Below are 24,932 nucleotides of genomic sequence, written 5' to 3'. Positions count from 1 at the left end.
AATGGAGGAGTGTTCCTCTTTCTCCACATCCTCACCAGCATCTGCTATCACTTGAGTTTTTTATCTTAGTCATTCTGACTGGTGTGAGGTGGAATCTCAGGGTTGTTTTGATTTGCATTTCCCTGTGACTAAGGATGTTGAACATTTCTTTAGGTGCTTTTTGGCCATTTGATAATCCTCAGCTGAGAATGTTTTGTTTAGCTCTGTACCCCATTTTTAGTAGGGTTATTTGGCTCTCTGGAGTCTAACTTCTTGAGTTCTTTGTATATTTTGGATATTAGCCCTCTATAAAGATCCTTTCCCAATCTGTTGGTTGCCATTTTGTCCTAATGACAATGTCTTTTGCCTTACAGAAGCTTTGCAGTTTTATGAGGTCCCATTTCTTGATTCTTGATCTTAAAGCATGAGCCATTGGTATTTTGTTCAGGAATTTTTCCCCAGTGCCCATGTGTTTGAGATTCTTCCCCACTTTTTCTCTATTAGTTTGAGTGTATCTGGTTTGATGTGGAGGTCCTTGATCCACTTGGACTTAAGCTTTGTACAAGGTGATAAGAATGGATCGATTTGCAATCTTCTACATGCTGACCTCCAGTTGAACCAGTGCCATTTGTTGAAAATGTTATCTTTCTTCCGTTGGATGGTTTTAGCTCCTTTGTCAAAGATCAAGTGACCATAATTGTGTTGGTTCATTTCTGGGTCTTCAATTCTGTTCCACTGATCTATCTGCCTGTCTCTATACCAATACCATACAGTTTTTATCACTATTGCTCTGTAATACTGCTTGAAGTCAGAGATGGTGATTCCCCCAGAAGTTCTTTTATTGTTGAGGATAGGTTTTGCTATCCTGGGTTTTTTGTTATTCCAAATGAATTTGCAAATTGCTCTTTCTATCTCTATAAAGAATTGAGTAGGAATTTTGATGGGGATTGCATTGAATCTGTAGATTGCCTTTGGCAAAATGGCCATCTTTACTGTATTAATCCTGCCAATCCATGAGCCTGGAAGATCTTTCCATCTTCTGAGATCTTCCTCAGTTTCTTTCTTCAGAGACTTGAAGTTCTTGTCATACAGATCTTTCACTTGCTTGGTTAAAGTCACACCAAGATATTTTATGTTATTTGGGACTATTGTGAAGTGTGACATTTCCTTAATTTCTTTCTCAGCCTGCTTATCCTTTGAGTAGAGGAAGGCTACTGATTTGTTTGAGTTAATTTTATACCCTGACACTTTGCTGAAGTTGTTTATCAGGTTAAGTAGTTCTCTGGTGAAACTTTTGGGATCACTTAAGTACACTATCATATCATCTGCAAATAGTGATATTTTGATTTCTTCCCTCCCAATTTGTATCCCTTTGACCTCCTTTTGCTGTCTGATTGCTCTGGCTAGGCCTTTGAATACTATATTGAATAAGCAGGGAGAGAGTGGACAGCCTTGTCTAGTCCCTGATTTTAGTGGGATTGCTTCAAGTTTCTCTCCATTTAGTGTGGTGTTAGCTACTGGTTTGCTATATATTGCTTTTACTATGTTTACATATGGGCCTTGAATTCCTGATCTTTCCAGGACTTGTATCATGAAGGGGTGTTGAATTTTGTCAAATGCTTTCTCAGCATCTAATGAAATGACCATGTGGTTCTTATCTTTGAGTTTGTTTATATAGTGGATTATATTGATGGATTTTCGTATATTAAACCATCCCTGCATGCCTGGGATGAAGCCTACTTGATCATCGTGGATGATTGTTTTGATGCATTCTTGGATTTGGTTTGTAAGAATTTTATTGAGTATTTTTGCATCAATATTCATAAGGGAAATTGGTCTGAAGTTCTCTTTCTTTGTTGGGTCTTTGTGTGGTTTAGGTATAAGAGTAATTGTGGCTTCATAGAAGGTATTCGGTAGTGATCCATCTGTTTCAATTTTGTGGAATAGTTTGGATAATATTGGTACGAGGTCTTCTATGAAGGTCTGATAGAATTCTGCACTAAACCCGTCTGGACCTGGGCTCTTTTTGGTTGTTTTCCATGTGGAATTATTCGTTGGAAGGCCAGGCCAGGCCAGGAGGGAGAGCGGTTTCTAAAACTTCTCTTCTTGCAGGCCTGTCCTGTGGCTAATCTGGATCACCTCTGAGGACTCGCTTTTACCATCTTCATGGCTAAACCATACTGCATTGTATGATTAGCACGTTGAGTGACGCTACCCCATCAGTGGGTGACATTTAGCTCATTTCTAAGTCTTCATGCGGCAGTGAATCTTTGTCTTCATAAAGACTGCTGTTTCCTGAACATGGGGTTATCGGAGCAGAATCACTGAAAAGATCAGCTAAGGATTCCTGATCCATATCTAAAATAAATCACTTACCTCCAAAGTCATAAATCACACACCGTACTTATAAAGTCGACACAATTAAAATGACAACAACAGTGACAGACATTTAATTTCTAAGTACTTAGTGTGTACTGGGAACTATGTTAAGGGCTCTATGTGAACATTTTCATATTTAATTTTATGAAATTTGTTTTAAAAAGATTTATTTACTTAATGTAGATAATTACACCGTAATTGTCTTCAGACACACCAGAAGAGGGCATCCAATCTCATTGCAGACGGTTGTGAGCCACCATGTGGTTGCTTGGATTTGAACTCAGGACCTCTGGAGGAGCAGTCAGTGTTCTTAACCGCTGAGCCATCTCTCCAACCTCCCCCACTTTAAAAAGATTTATTTATTTAATATATACAAGTACACTGTAGTTGTCAGACACACCAGAAGAGGGCATCAGATCCCGTTACAGATGATTGTGAGCCACCCTGTGGGTGCTGGGATTTGAACTCAGGACCTCCAGAGGAGCAGTCAGTGCTCTTAACTGCTGAGCCATGTCTCCAGCCCTGTGAAAGTTTTTTTTTTTTTTTTTTGGTTCTTTTTTTCGGAGCTGGGGACCGAACCCAGGGCCTTGCAGCTTCCTAGGCAAGCGCTCTACCACTGAGCTAAATACCCAACCCCGTGAAAGTTTTATTACTTTCTCTTACACTTCACTGATGAGGAAACCAACTTTTATATTTAATTATTGCTGTGCTGAGAATCAGCCAGGGTTGCCAATGCCACTTTGCTCTTGTTCTTCAAAATGCTGTGTATCCTTATTTTATTGTATTCAGTGTATCTTGTGATTAATTGGTTGGTGTGTGTTCACATCTGTGTATGATGTATTTGTGGAGGCAGTACATGAACCGCAGTATTTATCCAACAATGAGAGGCTAACTTCCTGGAACTGGTTCTCTCTTTACCTTTGTGTGTGTTCTGGAGAGAAAACTCATGTTGCCAAGCTTCTTCAGCCGGAGTCCCTACCCACTGATCCATCTCACTGGCCATGCTATGTATTTTTTATTTGAAAACTACAAATATTCCAGGCCAGGTCAGCCCGGGCTGCAAAGCTACAATTGTTTCAAACCAAAAACCAAAACAAAACACAAATATAAAAGTTGCCAATTTACATATTTAGTTGTGTAACATTGTGGTGGTTTTGTTTGTTTTTGTTTTGTTTTGTTTGAGACAATGTCTCTCCATGTAGCCCTGGATGTCCTGGGATCTCTGCATAGACCAGTTTGATCTCTAACTCATAGAGATCCTTGCTAAACACTGGGATTATATGCATGCTCCACCACACCTAGCGCAAAATTGTCTTTAAGTGATTTGTCTTTTTAAAAATTATTAACTAGAAATGTAATCTGTTCATCTTTATTTTATCAATACTTTGGTCCCTTTCAGATTTCTGCTAGTCTCTAGATCCTAAATGTGCCATATGGTCTGTATTTTACTGACGTCAGTGTGTCAGCAGCATTGATTATGTCACCATGTTCTTCAAGCGTTATGCAAAGCATTGCTAAATTCATCATGAAATTCAGTTGTCTTGTTCTGCGTGTAGTCCTGTCTCGTACTGTACTCTATTACTAGTAACGTAGTCTTGATACCGAAACAGGCTTGTTCTTCGATGTCTATGAGAGTCAAATCACAGCAGTTCTGGGCCATGGTGGAGCAGGCAAATCTTCATTGCTAAACATCCTCAATGGACTGTCTGTTCCAACTTCAGGTAAGCAGAAAGCAACACCTTGCAGACAAGCTCTCTGCTAAGGGAACAAGGGTGGATTCCACAGCTCGATGATTATCTAAAGCTGTTTCCTAGAACTATAGGACTTTGAACGGACTTCCCAGTTCCCAGATTTCACAGGACTCACTTGTAGCCCATTGTGTGTTCTCTCAGAGAAAACGGGCTGCATGGTACTTAGGCTAAGAATAGTAGTAGTAGTTTTTAGCCAAGTTGTAATTTTATGTATTTGTGAGTGGATGTCACAGTTTTGTTGAGTGAGATCTCCAAATACAAATGAAATGCCGCCTTGCTAACCTTGAACTATTTTAATTTCTCCTTTTTAGGGTTAGCCACGGTGTACAATAAAAATCTCTCTGAGATACAAGACTTGAAGGAAATCAGAAAGATGATTGGTGTTTGTCCTCAACATAATGTGCAATTTGATGCGCTCACTGTGAAGGAGAACCTTACCCTCTTCGCTAATATAAAAGGGATCGTTCCGCAGAGCGTGGAGCAAGAGGTAGGCTGCGAGCTTCCTGTATGTCCGCTCCCCGTCATTAACCATGTTCAGTCACCACCACAGAATCCTCTCGGTCGCTCATCCACCTCTCATGGCTGATCTTTAGGCAAAGACATCCTATAAAAATACCTTCTTTAATGGGCATTCCCCTTTGTAAAACTATGAATGGTTTTGTGTTTGGGGCTTTGTATGTTTCTTGTACAGGTACAACAAATCCTGTCGGAGTTGGACATGCAGACGATCCAGGATGAACTGGCTGAACATTTAAGTGAAGGACAGAAAAGAAAGCTCACCTTTGGCGTGGCCATTCTAGGAGACCCTCGCGTAAGTAAGATTAGGCACAGGAAGCAAGGAGGTTGTAAGAGGCTCAGAAAGAGTCATGCTCTTGTACCACGAACGCCAACAGAGCTTCTAGCTATCATAGCGTATCCGGCGAGAACCGGCTACGCTTACGTCTACAACGATATACTACAATTATTTCTATTTATCGTTCTCCACGTTACTATGTGGGAGTAGTTAACGTGGAGGGGGGTCATATATTGACTATCCTTATCCTTTCTAGATTTTGCTCTTAGATGAACCTACTGCGGGACTCGATCCCTTCTCAAGGCAGCGAGTGTGGGGTTTCCTGAAGGAACGCAGGGCGGACCGCGTGATCCTCTTCAGTACGCAGTTCACCGACGAGGCAGACATCCTTGCTGGTAACTGATAACTTTATTTCAGGGTCCTCATGAAAACTTCGGGAAACTTGGACGTGACCTTTATTTCTCGGGTTAAGAGCCCTGTTCTCATCACCTCAACTCCGAAGCGTTCCAGAGGATATCGGAATCCACTCCTCTCCTGGAGTTCCGCACTGGCTACACATTTGTTGCATTGTGGCCAGCAGAGAAAACTTGTGCTGGCTGTTTCCAGTTCATTTGTATTTTTACTTAAACTCCCAAATCTTTGATATATGTTTACATGAAAACTAGCCACTTGCTCCTTATCATCCAGACAGAAGAATGCCCATTTCCCCTTTTAGGATGTGTTGGAGGAAACTTAAAAAGATTAGCATTGGGAGCTCCGATTACATAAGATGTGTTTGAAAATTTGAAATGTCCAGGAGGCACGGTCATGCCTTCCAGAGCACGCCTTTGGAATTCTGAGCTTTCGATTCTTGCTTTTCTTTGATAGAGAGGAAAGAATTACTGATGATGTGCTTTGTTTCCTCAGACAGGAAAGTGATCCTCTCCAACGGGGCTCTCAAGTGTACAGGGTCTTCCGTCTTCCTGAAGAGAAAGTGGGGTCTTGGATATCACTTAAGGTAAAGAAGTTTTGAGGAAAGGCTAAATAGATAAGTTTTTTAAAGGTCTGTTCTTTCTTTACTCCTATCTGCGTGTTGCTTATGGCGGTGCTTGAGGTCAGAGGAAGACATTGGGTCCCCTGGAGAGGAAGCCTTAGGCAGTTGCAAACCGCCAGACTTTGGTACTGGGAATGAAACGCTGGTCCTCTGGGAGAGTCTCAAATGCTGCTAAACAACGGAGACATCTTTCCAGCCCAATATGTATGCAAACCAGCGGTGAGCGTTCCTGAGAGCCAATAGCTCTCATGCCTCATCTCTGACAAAATGGAGGGAGAAGTGTTCAGTAAAACACTTTGTCTATTTTTCTGGCTTCTTGCAATCTGTGTCAATGTTAACTATACAATATTTCTTCATTGTAAACCAAAGCTCTGTGCTCACCACGGGGATACTTCATCAATTGCCCAGGTTGCCGCCTTTTGCAGCCTACGCTTCGACCTCTTCCTTCCCCGTCTTTCTCAGTGAATCCATAGAGTACTGTAGTATTTTCATTCTCTCTTTAGAATACAAGGCACTACTTCCAGAAAACCAGTGTTAGTAGGGACTGAATATGGTTCCAGAGAGTTGTGATGACTGTGTCTAAGAGGAGTGTAGGCTAGAAGGATTCTAAAAGGCAGAAATCCCCCCCAAAAAGCAAACCAAAAATGTTTTGATGGTACACTAATTTCTCTGTTCACAGCCAGGTGCACTAATGACTTTCCCTTGGAAACCTCTTTTGTATGATGTCATCCCCCTGTCTGCTTATCTTTATAATATGCATATAACATTAACAGCAATGAGTATGTATTTGGAAGGCAGCTGTGTTCATCTCTGTACCACCAACGCCACTCTGTGTGTGTGCGTGTGTGTGTGCGCGCGCGCGCGTGTGTGTGTGTGCGTGTGTGTGTGTGGTGTAGCAGTTTGGAAATGTATTATTTGTCATGATTTTGTTTTGAAATCCTAGTTTGTTCATGAATGAAACGTGCGATTCAGAGCAGTTAACATCCTTCATCAATCACCACATCCCCGGTGCTAAACTAAAAGCAAAAACCAAAGAAAAGCTTGTGTACACTTTGCCACTGGAAAAGACAAGCAAGTTCCCAGGTAATATAAATGACTAGGATGGAATAAACACTTTGAATTTTGTCATAATTTTTGTTCTTTAACGGACCTACGTTTCGTCTTAGTCTTTATCATTCAACAAAAGTTAGGGTGAAGATTTGAGTGCACTGAAGCTATTTGGTCATTGATCAGTGGAAGCACTAGCAGGGAGGAGCCATGACAGAGGGCAGAGGGAAACCTGGGAAAGCTTGCATTCTGGAGCAGGGTTCCAGGGTGGGCAATAGGAGTGTAGCACCATTGGCGGAAAATGAGAGTCAATGTCTCCGCGGCTTCACTAGTGGAGAGGCGTGGAGAAACTGCTTCCTCATTTCCCCCATCTATCATGAGTTAAGGGACTTACTCAGGAATAGTAACTCTTCATCCTTTTGGCTTGCTCTGAAAATTAACTTATCTGCATCTAAGGTCAAAAAAAAAAAAAACCACCCTCATCAGGTAGATGTTTAGTAAGCAGATTCACTGACTCTGGTGATGACAGTAGAGACGGGGACATGTATGACAGGAAGGCCTATGGCAAAAGTATTTTTGTATTTTCATTTTATTGTACATGCATTTATGTTTCAAAAGAAAACATAGTTTATTTATTTAGCATGGGCTTCCAGCCTGCTGGGTAGCAGTCACAAGCTATGTGGTTTTTCTTTGTTTGTTTGCTTTTTTTTTTTTTTTTTTTGCTTATTTTTTGGCTAAGTAACCCTAAAAAGCATAAACTGTGTGTATAAAGTAAACTATGTCAAGTACTGTCTTCATACCTCCCTTTGTGTGTGTGTGTGTGTGTGTGTGTGTGTGTGTGTGTGTGTGTGTGCATGATACTAGGGATTAAATTAAACACAGGGCTTCATGCATGCTAGCTAGTGCTGGTGTTTATATAGAATAGGGTCAAAGGACACAGAATCAGATGCAGTCCAAAGAGAAGGCTAAGAGTTTGTCTGATGGAGATTAAGAGAGTGAGCAGAGTGCGGGTAGGAATGGATAAAGTTGTAGGGTACATGAATAGCTCATGGAGTTGAAGGGTTTTGAATATTTGATGATTGACATTGATTTTTATTCTAAGCACATTGGGTCATCTCTCTCAGTGGCTTCTCAATGTGCTTAGTGGTTTAGTAGGAGGGACATCACATATGACCTTACTTCCATTCTTGGCATTAAGATCACTCCAGATAAGGTCAACCAGGGTAGCCCACAAGAGACTAGCTATGGAGCTAACTTAGTGGCTCAGAGGGGCTTCTGGTCTACCACGGCACTGGTAAAGGTGGAATTGAGTAGGTGTCTTCAAAATATACTTCGTGATAAAGCTGCAAGGTCTGTCTTAAGGGATGTACACAGTATGACTTTTAGAATTTGGCTTCAATCAGTGAGTAGAATGGTATTTATCATAAATTAGTGAAGAGAAGAGTTGCATCCTAGTGAGAAGAAAGTGTCAGTGCCCTGTCTCAGAATTTAATCTGGGTTGACCTCTATTCACAGGACATTGGAGGTAAAGGGAGAAAGTCAGGCATGAATCTGAGGGACATGGGTATGGGTTAGGAGCTGGATTTGTGGGTGGAGCTCTAAACAAGAAAGTTGTTTAGAGCTGAAACTCTGAGAGAAAGCAAAGGAGAAGTCACGAAGGATGTAGGAACTGAAAGTTCTATCTGTAGTTAGATGGAGACGAGACGCGACTGGTAAACTTTTCCTCTGAACTGTATTCACAGCCCAAGTAAATTGTGTTGTTAAGGACCAAAAGGAAAGCAGGAAGTTAAAGAAAGGGAGAGGAAGTAATAAGAAAAAAAATTTAATGAAGTTAGAAGGGGCATGTGACAGAGCCACACAGGGAACCAGGGAGGTTCGAGGAGACAATGGGGCTGAATACGCAAATACACTGTATGCACATATAACAATTTTCAAAGAATTAATGCAAATATTATATTTACAAATAATGAAAGACTTATTCATTGAAATTAAAATACAAAGGTCTTGGTGACCTAGAAGAGAGAAGCTTCTGTGGAGGGAAATGGACAGCATACGCACTTGAGCTGTCTATAAGATGTAACCCACTAACGTGGACAAGTTTTCGGAGACAGACACATATATGAAGAGAGATGGGAGGAAGCTATTTTTGGCCTTCGCTTTGTGGACACCGTAGCATTCTGTCTGACCCAGAAGGTATAGAAGACAATTATGATGGAAAAGAGAGGAGGTCACTTTGGGAAGTCCTCGGAGGATAAAGTTGAGAGCTTAAGTAAAAATGGGTGGCTTAGGAAGGGGCAGCTGCAAGTGTTACACTTACATGAAGAAGCCCAGTTGTGGGCACAGGCTTATATGGGTTGTGGCATGGCTGTGGTCTTTATGACTGTTCTTAGTCCTCAGGGAAGTCTGTAGGAAAATGAGAATCCAAGAATATAAGGTATAGGAAGGCACCTGGAAGATGAAACTTGGCATAATAATTTCTGAGAGAGTGATTTTTCTTTTCAATTATGATGGTATTGCAAAGACACGATATTTCTGAACACCATATTTAATACCAATGTTACTTTATTAGAGTTAGTTTATTTGTATCATTTTGAAAGTTTATGCATTCTTTCTGTTGGTTTAAGAGTTCTTCAGTGATCTCGATAAATATTCTGGCCAGGGCTTGATGAATTATGAAGTCTCCATGTCAACTCTGAATGAAGTCTTCATGAACCTGGAAGGAGAACCAAGTACCACACAGGGTAAAACTCTCTGCATACTCCATGAAATCAGTTAATCAAAGGCCACGTATCGGTTTAGCTTTTGTGACTCTTTAAGGAGGGTGACCACTGTAACCGTGGCTTCCTTGTTTGATGTGTGCTCTTGTTTTTCCTGACCTCACAGGTACAGCTAGGTCTATTTTTAGTGTTGATAAATTACTCTTTGGAAAACTAACAGCTTAGGATTACAGCAGTTCTATCTCCTGATGGGACGGTTTGTTGGGTTCTTCAAGGCATTTAGTGTTCTTAGTCAGAGGTATGGGGGCTGGCCATTAACTTCTTATAAAGATCGTTTCTTGCTTGTTAAGAGAGAAGGCCTACATGGAGAGAATTCTTAACAACTTCCAAGTAGTTTCATGGGACACGATAACTGTCCTTTCTGGAGCGTTTCCTTTTACAGATAGTTTGTTCAAGGTAGACAGACACTAGGATATACCCATATCTCATTACTGTCATAATTCTTTCAGTAAGTGATTGATACCATTTTGCAGAGGATAAATTCAGATTTACGAATAGTTAGATGATTATTCAGAAGCCCTTCTGCTCATAGCTCATGGATCTGGACTGCATAGCTGTGTTAAATATTTCCAGAGCTGATGATGTTTTCCTCACAAGTCCAAGTCATTGACACCGTAGAATTAAGTATTTAGGCATTGACAACTGCTGATCCCAGTGAAGAGGATGATATTTGAACTCCTGTGGGATAGTATTACAATTAAACATTTGCCTTTTCAATGGCCAAGCATAGCCAAATTACCCCTCTTCTGAATTCTAGTTTTGTTATATATATAGCAATATGTTCTCAGGGAGTTTTGATATTATGCTGCTTTCGTACCATGCTTGCAGTACAACTCAAGACATTTTTACTAATTTAAAAATGTTCACTATATTGCAATTTATAAAATATAACTATAGAAAAGGAAAATCCCGAAGGTGGTGGTGTTACAATAAGTTAATGAGGTATTGAAAATATTTAAATAATTACTTTGAATAAAAGTGTCAACATAAGATCAGACATAAGGTAATTTAAATTATTTTATGAAGGAAAGTTCGCTATGCCTTAGGATAGTCACAATACCCATGTGTGTTCACACAGACTTTGAGAAAGGGGAGACCCTCACAGACTCTGACAGCTTAAATGAAATGGAGGTGGCTCCCCCTTCCCTCTCTAAAGCCCAGAAGACCATGAGCGCTATGAGCCTGTGGAGAATGCAGGTCTGTGCCATAGCACGGCTTCGCGTCCTAAAACTACGGCGAGAGAGGAAAGCATTTCTAACCTTGTGAGTATCAGAGTCCTGTAAGTATTTTTAGGGGGAGGGGTAAGCCATGGCTTTTTAAGTTTTTTTTATTGGATATTTTATATATTTATATTTCAAATGTTATCCCCTTTTCCCCCTCTCCCATCCTCCTTCCCCTTCTCCCTGCTTCTGTGAAGATGCTCCCACTCCCACCTCAACACCCTGGCATTCCCCTACACTGGGGCATCGAGCCTTCACAGGACCAAGGGCTTTCCCTCCTATTGATGCCCAACAAGGCCATCCTGTGCTACATATGTGGCTGGAGCCATGGGTCCCTCCATGTCTACTCTGGTTTTGGTGGTTTAGTCCCCAGGAGTTCTTGGTTAGTTGATATTGTTATTCTTCTTTTGGGGTTGCAAACCCCTTCAACTCCTTCAGTCCCTTCTCTAACTCCTTCACTGGGGTCCCCATGCTCAGTCCAATAGTTGGCTGTAAGCATCCTCATCTGTATCAGTAAGGCTCTGGCAGAGCCTCTCAGGAGACACATACCAGGCTCCTGTCAGAAAGTGCTTCTCGATAGTGGCTGGGTTTGGTGGCTGCATATGGATGGATCCCCAGGTAGGGCAGTCAGCTTTGGATGACTTTCCTTCAGTCCCTGCTCCACTCTTTGTCCCTGTATTCCTCCCGTGAGGTTTTATTACTTATTTATTTTTTTAAGATAATATTTTTTAAAGGTTGCAAGCTACAAGAACATTTAAAAATAGAGCACATTACCTAGCATTTCTACTAGACAAGAGATAAATACAGTAATGGTTTTACTGACAGAGGGATAGCCTGAATATTAATTCTTTACTGGGTCTATGAATACATACTGTTTGATTTTCCTAATCGGATTAAATAACATTTATTTAACAATGCTTTTTTAAGTACGGTTACATGTTGGGGTGCTACATTCAGAATGTCAGCACTTAGCATTATGATTGTCATACAAGTAGACTAAATATCTAACAGACCGTTGGGGAATGTATTACTGAGGAAGCCGATGCCGTAGAGTCCTGTGGTAACTTTTCTTTATTGTTTAGTCTACCGCTTCTTGGAATTTCATTGATCCCACTGATTACGGAATACATGGCTAATGCTTTGATAGAGGTAAAAACCAACTGGGAATTTAAAACAGACTTGTATTTCCTGTCTCCCGGACAACTCCCTCAGGGCCTGCGAACCAGTCTATTGGTCATCAATAACACAGGTGAACAGGGGATCGGCGTTTTAATACAGAGATAAAGCTTTAACTGTCAAGTGGTACAGGAGGGAGGGGGAGAATCTAACAGAAGAAAGATGTGAATTTATAGAAAATGACTTGTGAGGAGCGGTGGACAGGTTCCCTGATCTGGGGGAGGACAAGGCTGGTGGGAACATGGGACAAGGGTCTTGTCACTGTTCAGTTGGTCTCCATTGTTCACACCTGGCAGACATTGCTCTGTGTGTGTGTGTGTGTGTGTGTGTGTGTGTGTGTGTGTGTGAGAGAGAGAGAGAGAGAGAGAGAGAGAGACAGAGACAGAGACAGAGAGACAGAGAGAGACAGAGAGACAGAGAGAGAGACAGAGACAGACAGAGACAGACATAGACAGAGACAGAGAGAGAGAGCTGTATCTTAGCTGGATACTCTACATCTTTTTGCTACCACTAGTTACTATGTATCATGCTTGTAATATGTATTGATTGACGAGCAAAGACAATGTGTCTACTCTTTGTGCACTTGGGTGAAGATTCAGGAAAACTCCTTATTTTCTTATTCAGAGAATGGGTAATTGCTTCACTCAAAAGAAAAGGTTTTATGTTTCTTCCGAAGGTGTTAGAACATTCAGAATAGCAGTACCCTTTATGCCAAGGCAGGTTGATATCCAGGGAGTTTTCTGAGGAGTGGATGGGGAGGGAGAGGGGAGACTGGGAGGAGAGGAGGAAGGGAAAGTTGTGATCAGGATGTAAAGTAAAAACAAGAATAAATTAGTTAATTAAAAAACAACACACACACACACACACACACACACACACACACACACACACACACACACACACACACACACACACACCATTCAGAGTAGCAGCTGTCTTTTCCTGAATTTCTCGCTGATTCCTACTTTCCATAGGTGTTTTTGATTCAAGGCTGTGCAGTGTTTTGATTTTCATTCTCTAGTCTCTTCCATTGCAGGTCTGGAAAGTAAAATGTCTTCTTTCTCTAAAGCCGAAAGTGTCGAGTTGTGCCTTATTTGCAAACATTTAGAATTGCCCATTGCCCATCCGACTGTGGCCATTCCACAGGGCCCTCCCCACTCAGTATGAGGATGATACACTTGTATTCTCTCAACCCCACACCCGACACTTTTGTCAAGTATTTTGGGGATTTATTCTGCCTTATTTCTCCTCCTCTAAGTTTGATATGATCATTAACAGCGTGTTCATCTTTTCATATGAAAATCCTTGTTTGGTTTATATGACTGTGGGACACCGTTATTTGTAGCCTACTGTGGAATGGAGTTGTGATGTGCGACTGCCCCAGAGTAGATGTAAATATGGTTTTCTACATGTGTCCCATTCCATCTCAGGGGGACCCGGATTTGTCTCAAGTTTGACACTATTTGTCCAATTCTTAGAACACTGTGTGTTTCTAGTACGATCTCTTGTTTCAAAGGCCAGAAAAATGGTCTCTTCCATTGTCCATTCTAATTTTCCTTGATGGTCGTTGTTTGGGATTACTCCAAGTCTTGACCTGCTTCTCTTCTTAGACACCGTATTTTATAAACAAGGGGTGTCCCAGAGATGACTAGAGAAGTTGTCTTTGTGTGGAACACGGAGTGCCCCTGACCGCTCATCTCGCTCCAGCTCTAGCCGGTAATAGCACCCGTGATTGTGGCTCAGAGCAGGATAACTCAGTTATCCGCTTGAGTTTTGTTTGACGTTGTAGAAACTGATTTACTATTTTTCTCCCGTGTGCACCAGGCCATGAGTTTTTCTCAATTTTATTTCTCTCCCATGTAAATTTCACACATTTTCTTCTTTTAGAATGCTTAAGGATTTTTGATTTATGGTGGCATCCTTTTTTTATTTCCCAAAAAAATATACATTTTTCAAATGTGGAAAACATGAATTATATGTACACATTTTAATATTTTTATTTATTTGTTAAGAATATGAAGGAGAGGAAAATGTTATCAGGCTGAACAATCTGTAGTATTTCTCATATTAATTTTTCAGAAACTATCAATTTATACGCATCTAAAAATAAACGTTATAAAATAGAATTATCTTGTTTGAAGTATACATACTAACTTACCTTACGTGGAATCATGATGGTACTTCATCATAATGTTCGCCATAATGTAAGATTTGCTAAATAGGCGATGGGTGAGTGACTGATTTATAACTTTTAGGCCAGCCGTAGTATTATGTTATTTATGAAGTATGCTCAGGGTAGGGTACGGATGCTAGGATGTTAACTTTATAGGGCTCGTGAAAAGTTTTGTTTTTTACTTGCTTTCATATTGTCTTCCCCCACCCCCATTATCAAAAATCACACTAGAGTCAAATATTGAAGATTTCGTGCAGTCGCTGAAGCATCAAAACATAGTTTTGGAAGTAGATGACTTTGAGAACAGAAACGCCACTGAGAGCCTTTCCTACAACGGAGCCATTATAGTTTCCGGAAGACAAAAGGTATGCTTTTCCTCTTGGATTCTGCCTTGGTGACTGCACCTACTCAAACCCAGCATCAAAGGCCTACGCTGTAACCCTGTAACCGTTTTAAAAAGCACAGGAAGCTAATATATGCTAACTCAACTTAGCAAAGCATGTGAGTCCGCATTGAATAAACATTTCGGTGGAACATTTTTCACCTTTGTTTCAAATTAAGTAGTCTCGCATCGAAAGGGAACGGATGACTTGCTTTGGTAAATTACTTACGAAATCAATCATCATTAATGAATGCAATCATGAATTTAACTACCCTTCTTTAAGTCAAGTGAGTGGTGATGTTTTATATATTGAGAAAGTACATTAAATACCGTCAGATCCACATGAAATCTAAAATAGGAAATGACTCCCCGTGCATTTCAAGTTCAGTGTAAGCCTTCGGGGGACTTATTAAGGGGCACACGTGTTGCAAATTCATCCTAATGGATGCCTGAGTCTTATTTGTGTTTCAATAAAGGTAAGAGAAGAGACAAAATTAATCAAAAGCATGTCTTTCTTTCCTGCTACGAGTAAAACAAAACACTAGAAGCCTTAAAAATTTGCCCCTTTTAACACATTGTAAACATTTAAACATATTTAAAAATATATAATATTTAATATGTTGTAAAGTGAGTCATCATTTTGATGTCAGCTTTGGGAAACTCCTTGTTTGACAGCTGCTTGGTGTGTCTTGTATATCCACTACACACACCATGGATAGTATTCCTGTAACAGACAATACTGAATTTCTGTGATGCGTGTTTTCATAGACATTAAGTATTAATGTTATCTTCAAAATCATAAAGGTTCTATGGCAATGTAACCATGAAAATCTCCTGTATTCCATGTTCACTCCCTATGTGCATGCTCACCATTGACAACAGTTATGGGGGGCCTTTAAACTCTACAAACTGAAGTTTCCTCCTTCTCAAAATAGGGACGAAGTGATACCAAAATTGATTGCACTAGTAAAATGTAGAATCAAGTAGGTTTGTCTCTGTCCTGTTCACTGTCTAAGGACCTCAAACCCTGTATGAGTTCATTTAGACTCCTCGTTCATAGATGAGAAAAAGAGGCTCAGAAAAGCTAGTTAAATTGAACATCGATACACAGCTAGAATTTGTGGTGTGTGTGTGTGTGTGTGTGTGTGTGTGTGTGTGTCTGTCTGTCTGTCTGTCTGTCTGTGTGCAGGCGCATGCAGTTCCTTTACTTTTTCAAAGACTTTAATCTTACTTTTCTTGTTGTTTTTTAAGGACTACAGATTTTCAGCTGTGTGTAACACCAAGAGGCTACACTGCTTTCCCATATTGATGAATGTTATCAGCAATGGAATCCTTCGCATGCTCAATCATACACAGCACATCAGGCTTGAGGAAGATGTACTCTCATCAGTGAGTACTACATTCGTTTGATCCCGAACAATCAAAAAGATGACACTCATATTTGATCGTTGACCCTAAGGATAGTTAATGCGTCCTCAGAGTTGTACGCTGTCTGACTCATGCCACCAACCCCTCGGCTTGTCTGAGTTGCAAGAGAGATAGACACAGGCTGCACTTTCACAATCCAGGCTTTAGGAAGTTTCTAGAAGGGAGGCATTGGCAAGAGACAGAACAAGAGAGACCATCATGCCTTAGAGTCATTCTACTTCCTTTTTTGTTAGCCTAGTCCAGAAATGACAGTGATTTCCCATTTCTGTGTTTTGACAAAATTCCAATTTATTTTTGACAATTTCGTATACGTACAGAATGCACTGTGGGTGTATTCCCTTTAACTATCCCCTCTTACTCCTTTTGCACCTCTGTTGACTCCCTTGTTCTTCCCCAGTGGACTCAACACCCATCCTAGTGTGTAGTTGCTTTGCAGGAAGCTGTGGCTTCCCTCTGCTTGTGATTGCAGTGGCCTGGGGTAGCCTGGAGACAGGATTTCATTTGCTCCTCTGCCTCCTGTGACCATAGCAGTCTTCCCACCCCATCTTCCATGATTGCTCCCTTGACTTCCAAATGGATGATATAGATGTCTTCTTCAGGTTCGAGTGTTCAAAAACCACTTGTTCTCAGTCAGCAGTGTGACCAGTTGTGAGTCTCTGCAGCAGCCGTCACCTCCTGCTACACAAAAAAGAAACAAGATCAGCATTCGTCTATGGGTATAAACATAATGTTCAGGAGGCATTATGGCTCCATGTCTGTTTATCAATACACCGGTGGTACACTCCATCCCCTGGAGGTACTGTGACCTCCCCAGTTACAGGTTTTTGACCAGATTTACAGTAACAGTCACCCATTACCTTCCATGGAGAAGATCTCAAATCTAGTTGCAAAGCCATTATCTCTTCCCTTAATGATCTTGCCGTCATTGCAGGAATGGTTGGTTCTATCTTGCCGGGCAGGTAAATATTGTAGCAAGCAGGGCCCACTGATGACTTTTCTTCCCCAGCAGCCTATGTAACTTTTCCTGTCAATCTAGAGTCCTTTGGATAATTTTATAAGAGTCATGTATCTGGGTCATGCAGTAGCTTCCCTTTTAGCTTTTCTGAGTAATCTCTGCATTGATATCTACAGCAGCGTCAGCAGTTTACGCTCCCACCAACAGTGAATAAATTTTTATTTATTCCCCTTCTCCCACTTCCTCTCCACCACTTCCTTGAAAGTAGCTCTTCTAACTGTGAGAACCAGTCTCGAAGTAGTCCTAATTTGTATTCTTTGTCCAGGATGGATGAACTTATAGATGCATATGCTGTACCAAAATGAGATAAAAAAAAATTTAAACATACCTATAGTAAACAATTAAATTGAAGAGGTAATAAAATCCTTATGATTAAAAAAAACACCAAAGTCCAGGTCCTGATGAAGTTAGTGAAGAATTCTACCAGATTCTTAAAGAAAAATTAAAGCCAGGGCTTAGCAGATTGCAAAGGTAGGAGAAAAGACTTCTGGTCTCACATACGAAGTCTCCTTCATGTCAGTACCCAAACCACATAGAGCAGAACAATAAAGTAAGAAAACTACACACTAATTTCTTTGATGCACACAAATACAGAAATTCTCAGTAAATCATTCATAAAGCAAACTGAGGAAAATATTTAAAGTATTTTGATTGGTCTGATTCCATTTCAGAGATGCAGGGATTGTCGGATGTCTGTATGTAAGTAAAATTGATTAGTCATAGAGATGTCCTCCAGAACAAAAGTTACATAATCATTGCAATAGTTGCATAAAATGCCTTTGACAAACTCCAATATCTTCCGTTTTGAGCTGAAGAAAGACAAGAACGATAGATGTGCTAACATGGGTGGGGTAGGTGAGAAGATCTTGAAGCCTCAACCCTGCACAAAGAAATGCAGGCAACTAAGGAGTGCTGAGAGCAGGAGAAATAGTCTTCCCCAGGGAGGAGCTCACCAGTTGATTATCCAATTAATGGTCAGCCCTGAAAACCAATACACACAAATAACGGTATATAGACTGGCCAGGTTGTATTTATGTATTGAAGCATACATGTGTGCATGTAGACATGACAATTATGAAAAGGAGGCCATGAGTTTGGAACAGAGCAAGGAAGGATGTATGAGAGAGGGAGTTTGGAGGGAGGAAAGGGAAGGGGGGAATGGCTTAATTATGTTATAATCTCAAAATATAAAAGAAATATTACAAAAAGTGCTGGAGAGATTAGGGATATAGGCACCATTGACACATAAGGAGAGCTGTTTATGACAAACCCATAGTCAACGTCATGCTAAGTGGAAAGGAACTTGAAACGTTTTCATTAAAATCAGGAACAAGGCAAGGGTGTGCCTCCTTTCTCTGTTCTTACTCAGTAGAACGCTTCAAGTTGTAGCTAGAACACTAAAGCCATAGAAATAAATAGGAGATTCAAACAGGGAAGGGAGAAATCGGCTTTCTTATTTAGAGATGATTTGATTTTGTATCTAAGAGGCCCTAAAGACTTCAACACCTGGCCAGTGGCATGACCTCGTGGGAAGGCAAATGATCTCCCAATAAAAACCCTACGGCATGAGTTTGATTCCCAGAATTTACATGCAGGTGGAAGGAGAGAACTGATTCCACAATGTTGTCCTCTGCAGATGTGACTTACACCCACTCACACAGACAGCACACCCAAATGGTGATGATGATGATGATGATGATGATGATGATGATGGTGGTGGTGGTGGTGGTGGTGGTGATGATGATGAGGATGATGATGATGAGGATGATGATGATGGTGATGATGATGAAAGAAAATAAAAAGAAGACTGTGCTATGAACTCATAGAACTAATAAACACTTCATCGAAAAATCAGGAAAAATGCACAGTTAGCATTAAAATCAGTAGTTTACCTAGATACACACTGAAAAGAAATGCAGGAAAATAATCCCCAATCACAATAGCCTTGAAATCACGAAATGCAGGCTGGAGAGATGGTTCGGCAATTAAGGGCACTGGCTTCTCTTTCAGAGTCCTGGCGTTCAATTCCCAGCACCCACATGATGTCTTACGACTTTCTGTAATGGGATCGGATGTTCTCTTCTGTTGTATTGCTACACATACAGAAAAGGACCCACATTCATAAAATAGATAAATAAATATTTCTTTTTAAAATATATTTTTGTGGGCTGGAGAGATGGCTCAGTGGTTAAGAGCACCGACTGCTCTTCCAGAGGTCCTGAGTTCAAATCCCAGCAACCACATGGTGGCTCACAACCATCTGTAATGGGAATCCGATGCCCTCTTCTGGTGTGTCTGAAGACAGCTACAGTGTACTCATATACAAAATAAATAAATAAATCTTTAAAAAATATATTTTTGTTTTATTATTTTTGAGGCAGGGTTTCTCTGTCTGACAACAATGGCTGTCCTGGAACCTCAAGCTCACAGAGCTCTGCCCGCCTCTGTCTTCTGATTGCTGGGATTAAAGATATGCCACCAACGCCCAGCTAATAATTCTTAAAAATCATAAAATGTAATAAACCACCCAAGGAAGTGAAAGACCTCTACAATGAAAACTTATAATATTGAAGAAAGAATCAGTTTTATCCAGTGGCAAACTCCCTGGTTGGTCAGCTCTAAACACATACATGTAGGGATAGCACTAAACATTTAATGCATTCATAAGTTATACATACATATGTATATGCAATATGAATATACATATATAATGTAGGTTATATATACATGTAGATGTGTGGTGTACATATGTGTGTGTATATAATATTTAGACAGAAGGTAATGGATTTGAGATGGAGTCAGAGGGACATGAGAGGAAATGGAGATGTTGAGAAACAATGAAAATGATAAAACTCTTCAAGCCCTTCCCCCATTTTGCTTAAAATAAACTAAGGAAGAGACTAGAAAATGGGAAGATACTCTCTTTCTATAGATTTACTTGTAGAACCAGTATTGTGAATATGGCCGTTCTACCTAAAGTAATCTTGAGATTCAACATAATCTTGGCTAAATTCCATTACTCTTCTAAGGAGAAGCAGTAAAATAATCTTGGAATTCATATGGAAACACAAAATGCCCTACGCGGTCAAAGCGATTATGAGTAAATTAGTGCTGCCAGAGCTTTGACTCTACCTGACTTCAAGTTACACTACAGAGCATTAGTGGTGAAAAGAACGTGGTCTTAGCACAGATATCAGCGGATAGAAGATCCAGACATAAATCGATGCAACTTCAGCCATATGATTTTGACAAATACACCAAGAAGTCACACTGCTGAAAAGATAGCGTTTTTGACAAATGGTATGGAGAAGCCTCAATATCTGTGCTAACAAGAACGAAACTAGTCTCTGCCCTAAAACCAACCCTGAACGGATGATCTCAAGACAAAGCCCAAAGCCCCGAAGGTAGGGGTGCGCTACAAGATGCAGACGTAGGTGGGAGCTTTCTTTGTGGGACACAGTTGTGCAGGAACTAAGACTAATGAATGACAAACAGATGTCTTCACACAACTCAAGAGTATCCGTTCACAGCATTTTCCCATGCCACCGTTGTTGTGGTATAGACGTTGCCTATGTAACCACTGTGTGATCATTTCCTCCTTATTTCAAGTGTTTGCAGTGGGATTCATCTTCTGATGGACAAGAGAAATAGTTAAAATGGACTCCAGATGTTTCCCATTGGAAGCAGGATCAGAAATGGACCAGCCGTGGGGAATCTTAGTTTATGAAAATGTCTCAAAGTAGCTTCCACTGAATCAGCAGAGCTGGAAGTACATGCTAGTGTAGGTTTTCTGCAGATAATGGAAAAAGTGAGATGGAATATACTTAGCGGATCAGTGATGAATATATATTCATATATGAACACACACATATATACACATATAATATACACACATATATATTATACATACTATATGTATACACAATACACACATCATATAGTGTATGCACGTGCATTATATATTTATATATATAATACACACGTAACATAAATGTATATAAAACACATGTATATAATATATGTGTATAAAATGTATTTATATACATTATATTTATGTGTGTTTATATGTGTGTGTGTTTATACCTATGAGCTAAAGTATTGTACACATGACTGTGTGATGGGGAGGACACGGGATGATTCAAGAAGTAAGAACTTAAGGGAACTCTTTGAAACTTAAAGCCAGGGGCTGGGGAATGTAGCTTGGAGGTATAAAACTTATCTAGCACATTCAAGGTTGTGCTAAGTTTGATCCCTAGGATCTCAAGGGAAAAGAGAAGAAGCAGTGGTTAGCGGCCTCTTGATTTTTTTCATTTAAAAAATAGGTGCATTTATTTTACATGCATAGGTGTTTTGTCTGCACGTATGTCTGTATACTCTGTGCATGCAGTGTCCAAGAAGCCAGAAGAGAGCCGTAGAAGAGTCAGTCGTAAGCTCTGGGTGGATGCTGGGAAGGGAACCCGGGTTCTCTGCAGGACTGACAGGCACTCTACCATTGAGACGTCCCTCTAGCTACCGGCCTGGACTTGTAAACTGATTTTATTTACAGTTTGCTCAGCACTCAGAATTCCTTGGTCTAAGGCAGGAGGAACTCTGCATCCACTAAACGCCAATTTAATTCTCCTCTTAATTCTCCTCTGCTTCCGGTAACCACCTTCTCGCTTACTGTTTCTAGGAATTTGACTACTTTACATACCCCATGCAGTGGAAACACACAGCATTTGTACCTTTTGGCTGGTTTGTTTCTGTTTCACATTGTATATTCCAAGCGGATCTGTCTTGAAACCTTTGACAGGATTTTCTTCCCGTTAAAGCTGAACAATGCTTACTATACAGATATGTATGTATTTGGTTTTGTTTCTTCATACTCCTGCTAATGGCCTTTGAGTTCTTTCTGCATCCTGGGTTGTCGTTAGGATGCTATTAACATGGCTGTCTGGATATCTCTTCAAAAGACCCCTGCTTGTTCTTTTGGATATATATCCGAAAGTAGGTCCTAACATAGTCTTGGCTTCTTCTGTGTTTTGAGTTGAAGTCTTGTGGTAAGTGATAGGTACGGTTTTGCAGATCAATAGATGATACTTGGATCTGCCACTAAAACTCCTTTTGTATTTGCAGGGCATCGTGGTGGTCTGGTTTGGGATACTGGAAGCTTCCCTGTCCATTCTGTTTATTGTGTGCAGTGTTTCTCCACATATCGCCATGAGTAGCATCAGTGATTTTAAAGTAAGAAGTGTGGGTAGGGGATGCTAATAATTTCAATCATTGTATTTTTTTAAAAAAAAGCTTTTTATTCGTTCTTTCTGAATTTCACATCACGTACCCCAATCCCACACATCGTCTCCTTACCCTCAACCTTGCCACCTCCTGACAGAGGGGGAAAAAATCTCACTGTAGAAGCTGCAGTGTGTCACAGTGTGTCCCATAGTACTCCCTTTTGTCCACACTTCTTTGCTTGTGAATGTTGGTTGCAATGAATCATCAGTCTGGCCTCTGCTACTCTATCAACCCCAGAACCTCACTGGCACTCCTGTTGTGCCCTGTGTCATGGAGATCCTGTAGTTTTGGGTCTGTAGAACTCCAGTAGTTCATCAAAGGGGTGGGTGTTGGGGTGGGCCAGTTCAAAGCCTGAATCTGGGCCTGGCAGGTATCGGAGATGGCCAACCCTCTGGCTCTCACACTCTCACCAGCACCACCCCCCATTCCCACCTCAGCCCCCGACTCCTACCTCCCCCACCCCCACAACCAGGGCTACCTCTATTCTGCTGCCCAGGTAAGGCCCAGGGCTTTCCTGAGCTTTGCAGCTGGTGAGGGACATGGCCAGTTCTCCCACTCTCATAACCACAGGGCCAGCTCTCCCTTCTGCCATAGACGGTGAGGGATGCGGGAAGAGAGGAGGCTATCTCTCATCTATATACCACTGCCCAGAAGACAAGTGTCATGGACAGCTCTTGGGCTGACTCATCTGCAATTCCTACCCCCAGAGCCAGGTCTACTGTGCTGCCCAGGCAAGCTGCAGGGCCAGCTCTCCTGTTCGTATGACCCCAGGGCGTTCTCCCACCTGGCACAGTGGTAAAGGAGGAGGAAGGAGAAGGATATCTCTCCCTCATCCATGACACAGCAGGGAGACACAGTGAGAGGGACAGCTCTCCCACTCTTCTCCTTGAGACTGGCTCATTCACAGCTCAGTATTTGTATTTTTAATCATATACGTGCAAAATATTTTTTCTTTGGGGCATGGGGATGCACTGAAACATGGCCTAATTTAGTATAATGTAGTTTGGAATTATTGCCAGCAACTTAGAAAGCTTATTTTTGGAAACCCCCACACCTGACCTCACGTAATGAGAACTAGAAAATATTTAGAGGTCTTTTCATTATCCATGGATTAACATGGCATTGCACATCGGTGTACCAAGCAAAATGTGGTTAGGGAATTTGATTTGTGGGTCTCAGGTTCTTAAACACAATGTAATTATTTTCAATAGTTATACATTATTAATTTACCTTAAAAATTCTTGTAGTTTCAACCACCCCCACACATGCACACATGTGCAATGCTTATATAAGCCAGGCAATGTTAGCCATACATTTTTAAGACAAGCAAATAAAGTGAATTTATATCTCCATTATGACAAGGTCCACCAGTCCAGCACTTTTTACACATGAAGAAGTCAGTCAGAAATCTCTTTGCATGTGATTTAAGTTAAATGTTGATACACATTTTTTTTAAAATGTCATATGTATCAAAGAGTAGATTAACATCCCATGGGCTTTGCATACATTGACTGCCCTCACGTCCAGTTTCACAGTAGCACGTGCTTGGGAACATAATTGAATATCTCATAAAATCAATCGCAGGGATCGGGGATTATTGAGAGCATTAGGTTCGATGCTAACAAGCACACACCAGTGATTCCACCAGGAGAGGGGTCTGTCCTAAAGCAAGGATGCTGGTGCATACAAGAGGTGAATGAAGTAAGTGCTGTGAGACAGCTTGTCCCCTGAAGGTGTGGGATCACGGGATTAGCAAAAGAGATTGGTAGCTTTTATAGTGTTGGTAGCATTTTTATTGGTGTTGTGGTTTTCCTTCTAAGCCAGCTGGCTCCCAAATAGTTGAGACTGGATTCTTATACTTATTTAACAAGCTTTAAGGGCACAACAACTGAGCACTATTATTGTACTTTAATCCTCTAAGCCAATCTGGCTACTTCCCAGTTAAAATCCTAGTGATACCTGCATTTTAATACTGATCTGGCTCTCTGGTCTCCAGGTGTTTTCTCATGGTCTCACCTGGACCCTCCTTATGGTGAATCCCTATTTCTTGCTCTTCTTCCCCTTCCTCTGGCTGGGAGGAAGTCCATCCCTATTGTCTTCCCTGATCAGTCATTGGCTGATCAGCTCCTTTATTGACCAACCAGAGAATAGTTAGGGAGCAATGTTTACACAACACTGAGACAGGAGAATCTCAGGATAAAGATTGCAAACAGACACAGGGTGTGTGTGTGTGTGTGTGTGTGTGTGTGTGTGTGTGTGTGTGTGTGTGTGTGTGACAGAAACCAGCATTTGAGTAATCAGGGTGTCTTTACACAGTACACAATAACATGCCTACATTATACAAACATTTATGTTCCTCCTGTGACCCCTCTGTCTCCCCACGGCTGTTGGACAACAACCTGAGGGGACAAAGGGAGCAGAGGTGGAGAGCAGGGTCAGACAGCAGGGAATATGAGTGGAATGACCTCTGGAATCCACTGCAGCGAGACAAGTCTACTTTATTGT

The 24,932-nt window shown here is 41.0% G+C and overlaps 1 protein-coding gene across 7 annotated transcripts in view; it reads left to right on the top strand.

Annotated features, from left to right (window-relative positions):
* The window catches only part of Abca6 (ATP binding cassette subfamily A member 6), a 69,586-nt gene that overhangs the window by 22,094 nt on the left and 22,560 nt on the right, over positions 1 to 24,932 (top strand). For 5 of the 7 annotated variants that reach the window (XM_087572497.1, NM_001430211.1, NM_001430212.1 and 2 more), the window contains 12 exon segments: positions 3,969 to 4,079; positions 4,421 to 4,596; positions 4,801 to 4,920; positions 5,159 to 5,297; positions 5,809 to 5,899; positions 6,879 to 7,018; positions 9,607 to 9,723; positions 10,838 to 11,021; positions 12,062 to 12,228; positions 14,560 to 14,693; positions 15,962 to 16,099; positions 22,269 to 22,376. In XM_087572497.1, coding sequence (XP_087428623.1) covers positions 3,969 to 4,079; positions 4,421 to 4,596; positions 4,801 to 4,920; positions 5,159 to 5,297; positions 5,809 to 5,899; positions 6,879 to 7,018; positions 9,607 to 9,723; positions 10,838 to 11,021; positions 12,062 to 12,228; positions 14,560 to 14,693; positions 15,962 to 16,099; positions 22,269 to 22,376 — 1,625 coding nt within the window. 7 annotated transcript variants of the gene reach the window in all.

The sequence above is a fragment of the Rattus norvegicus genome, chromosome 10 (assembly GCF_021556685.1).
Source record: "Rattus norvegicus strain SHRSP/BbbUtx chromosome 10, alternate assembly SHRSP_T2T, whole genome shotgun sequence".
Taxonomy (NCBI): domain Eukaryota; kingdom Metazoa; phylum Chordata; class Mammalia; order Rodentia; family Muridae; genus Rattus; species Rattus norvegicus.
This window is presented reverse-complemented; position numbering and strand designations above follow the sequence as displayed.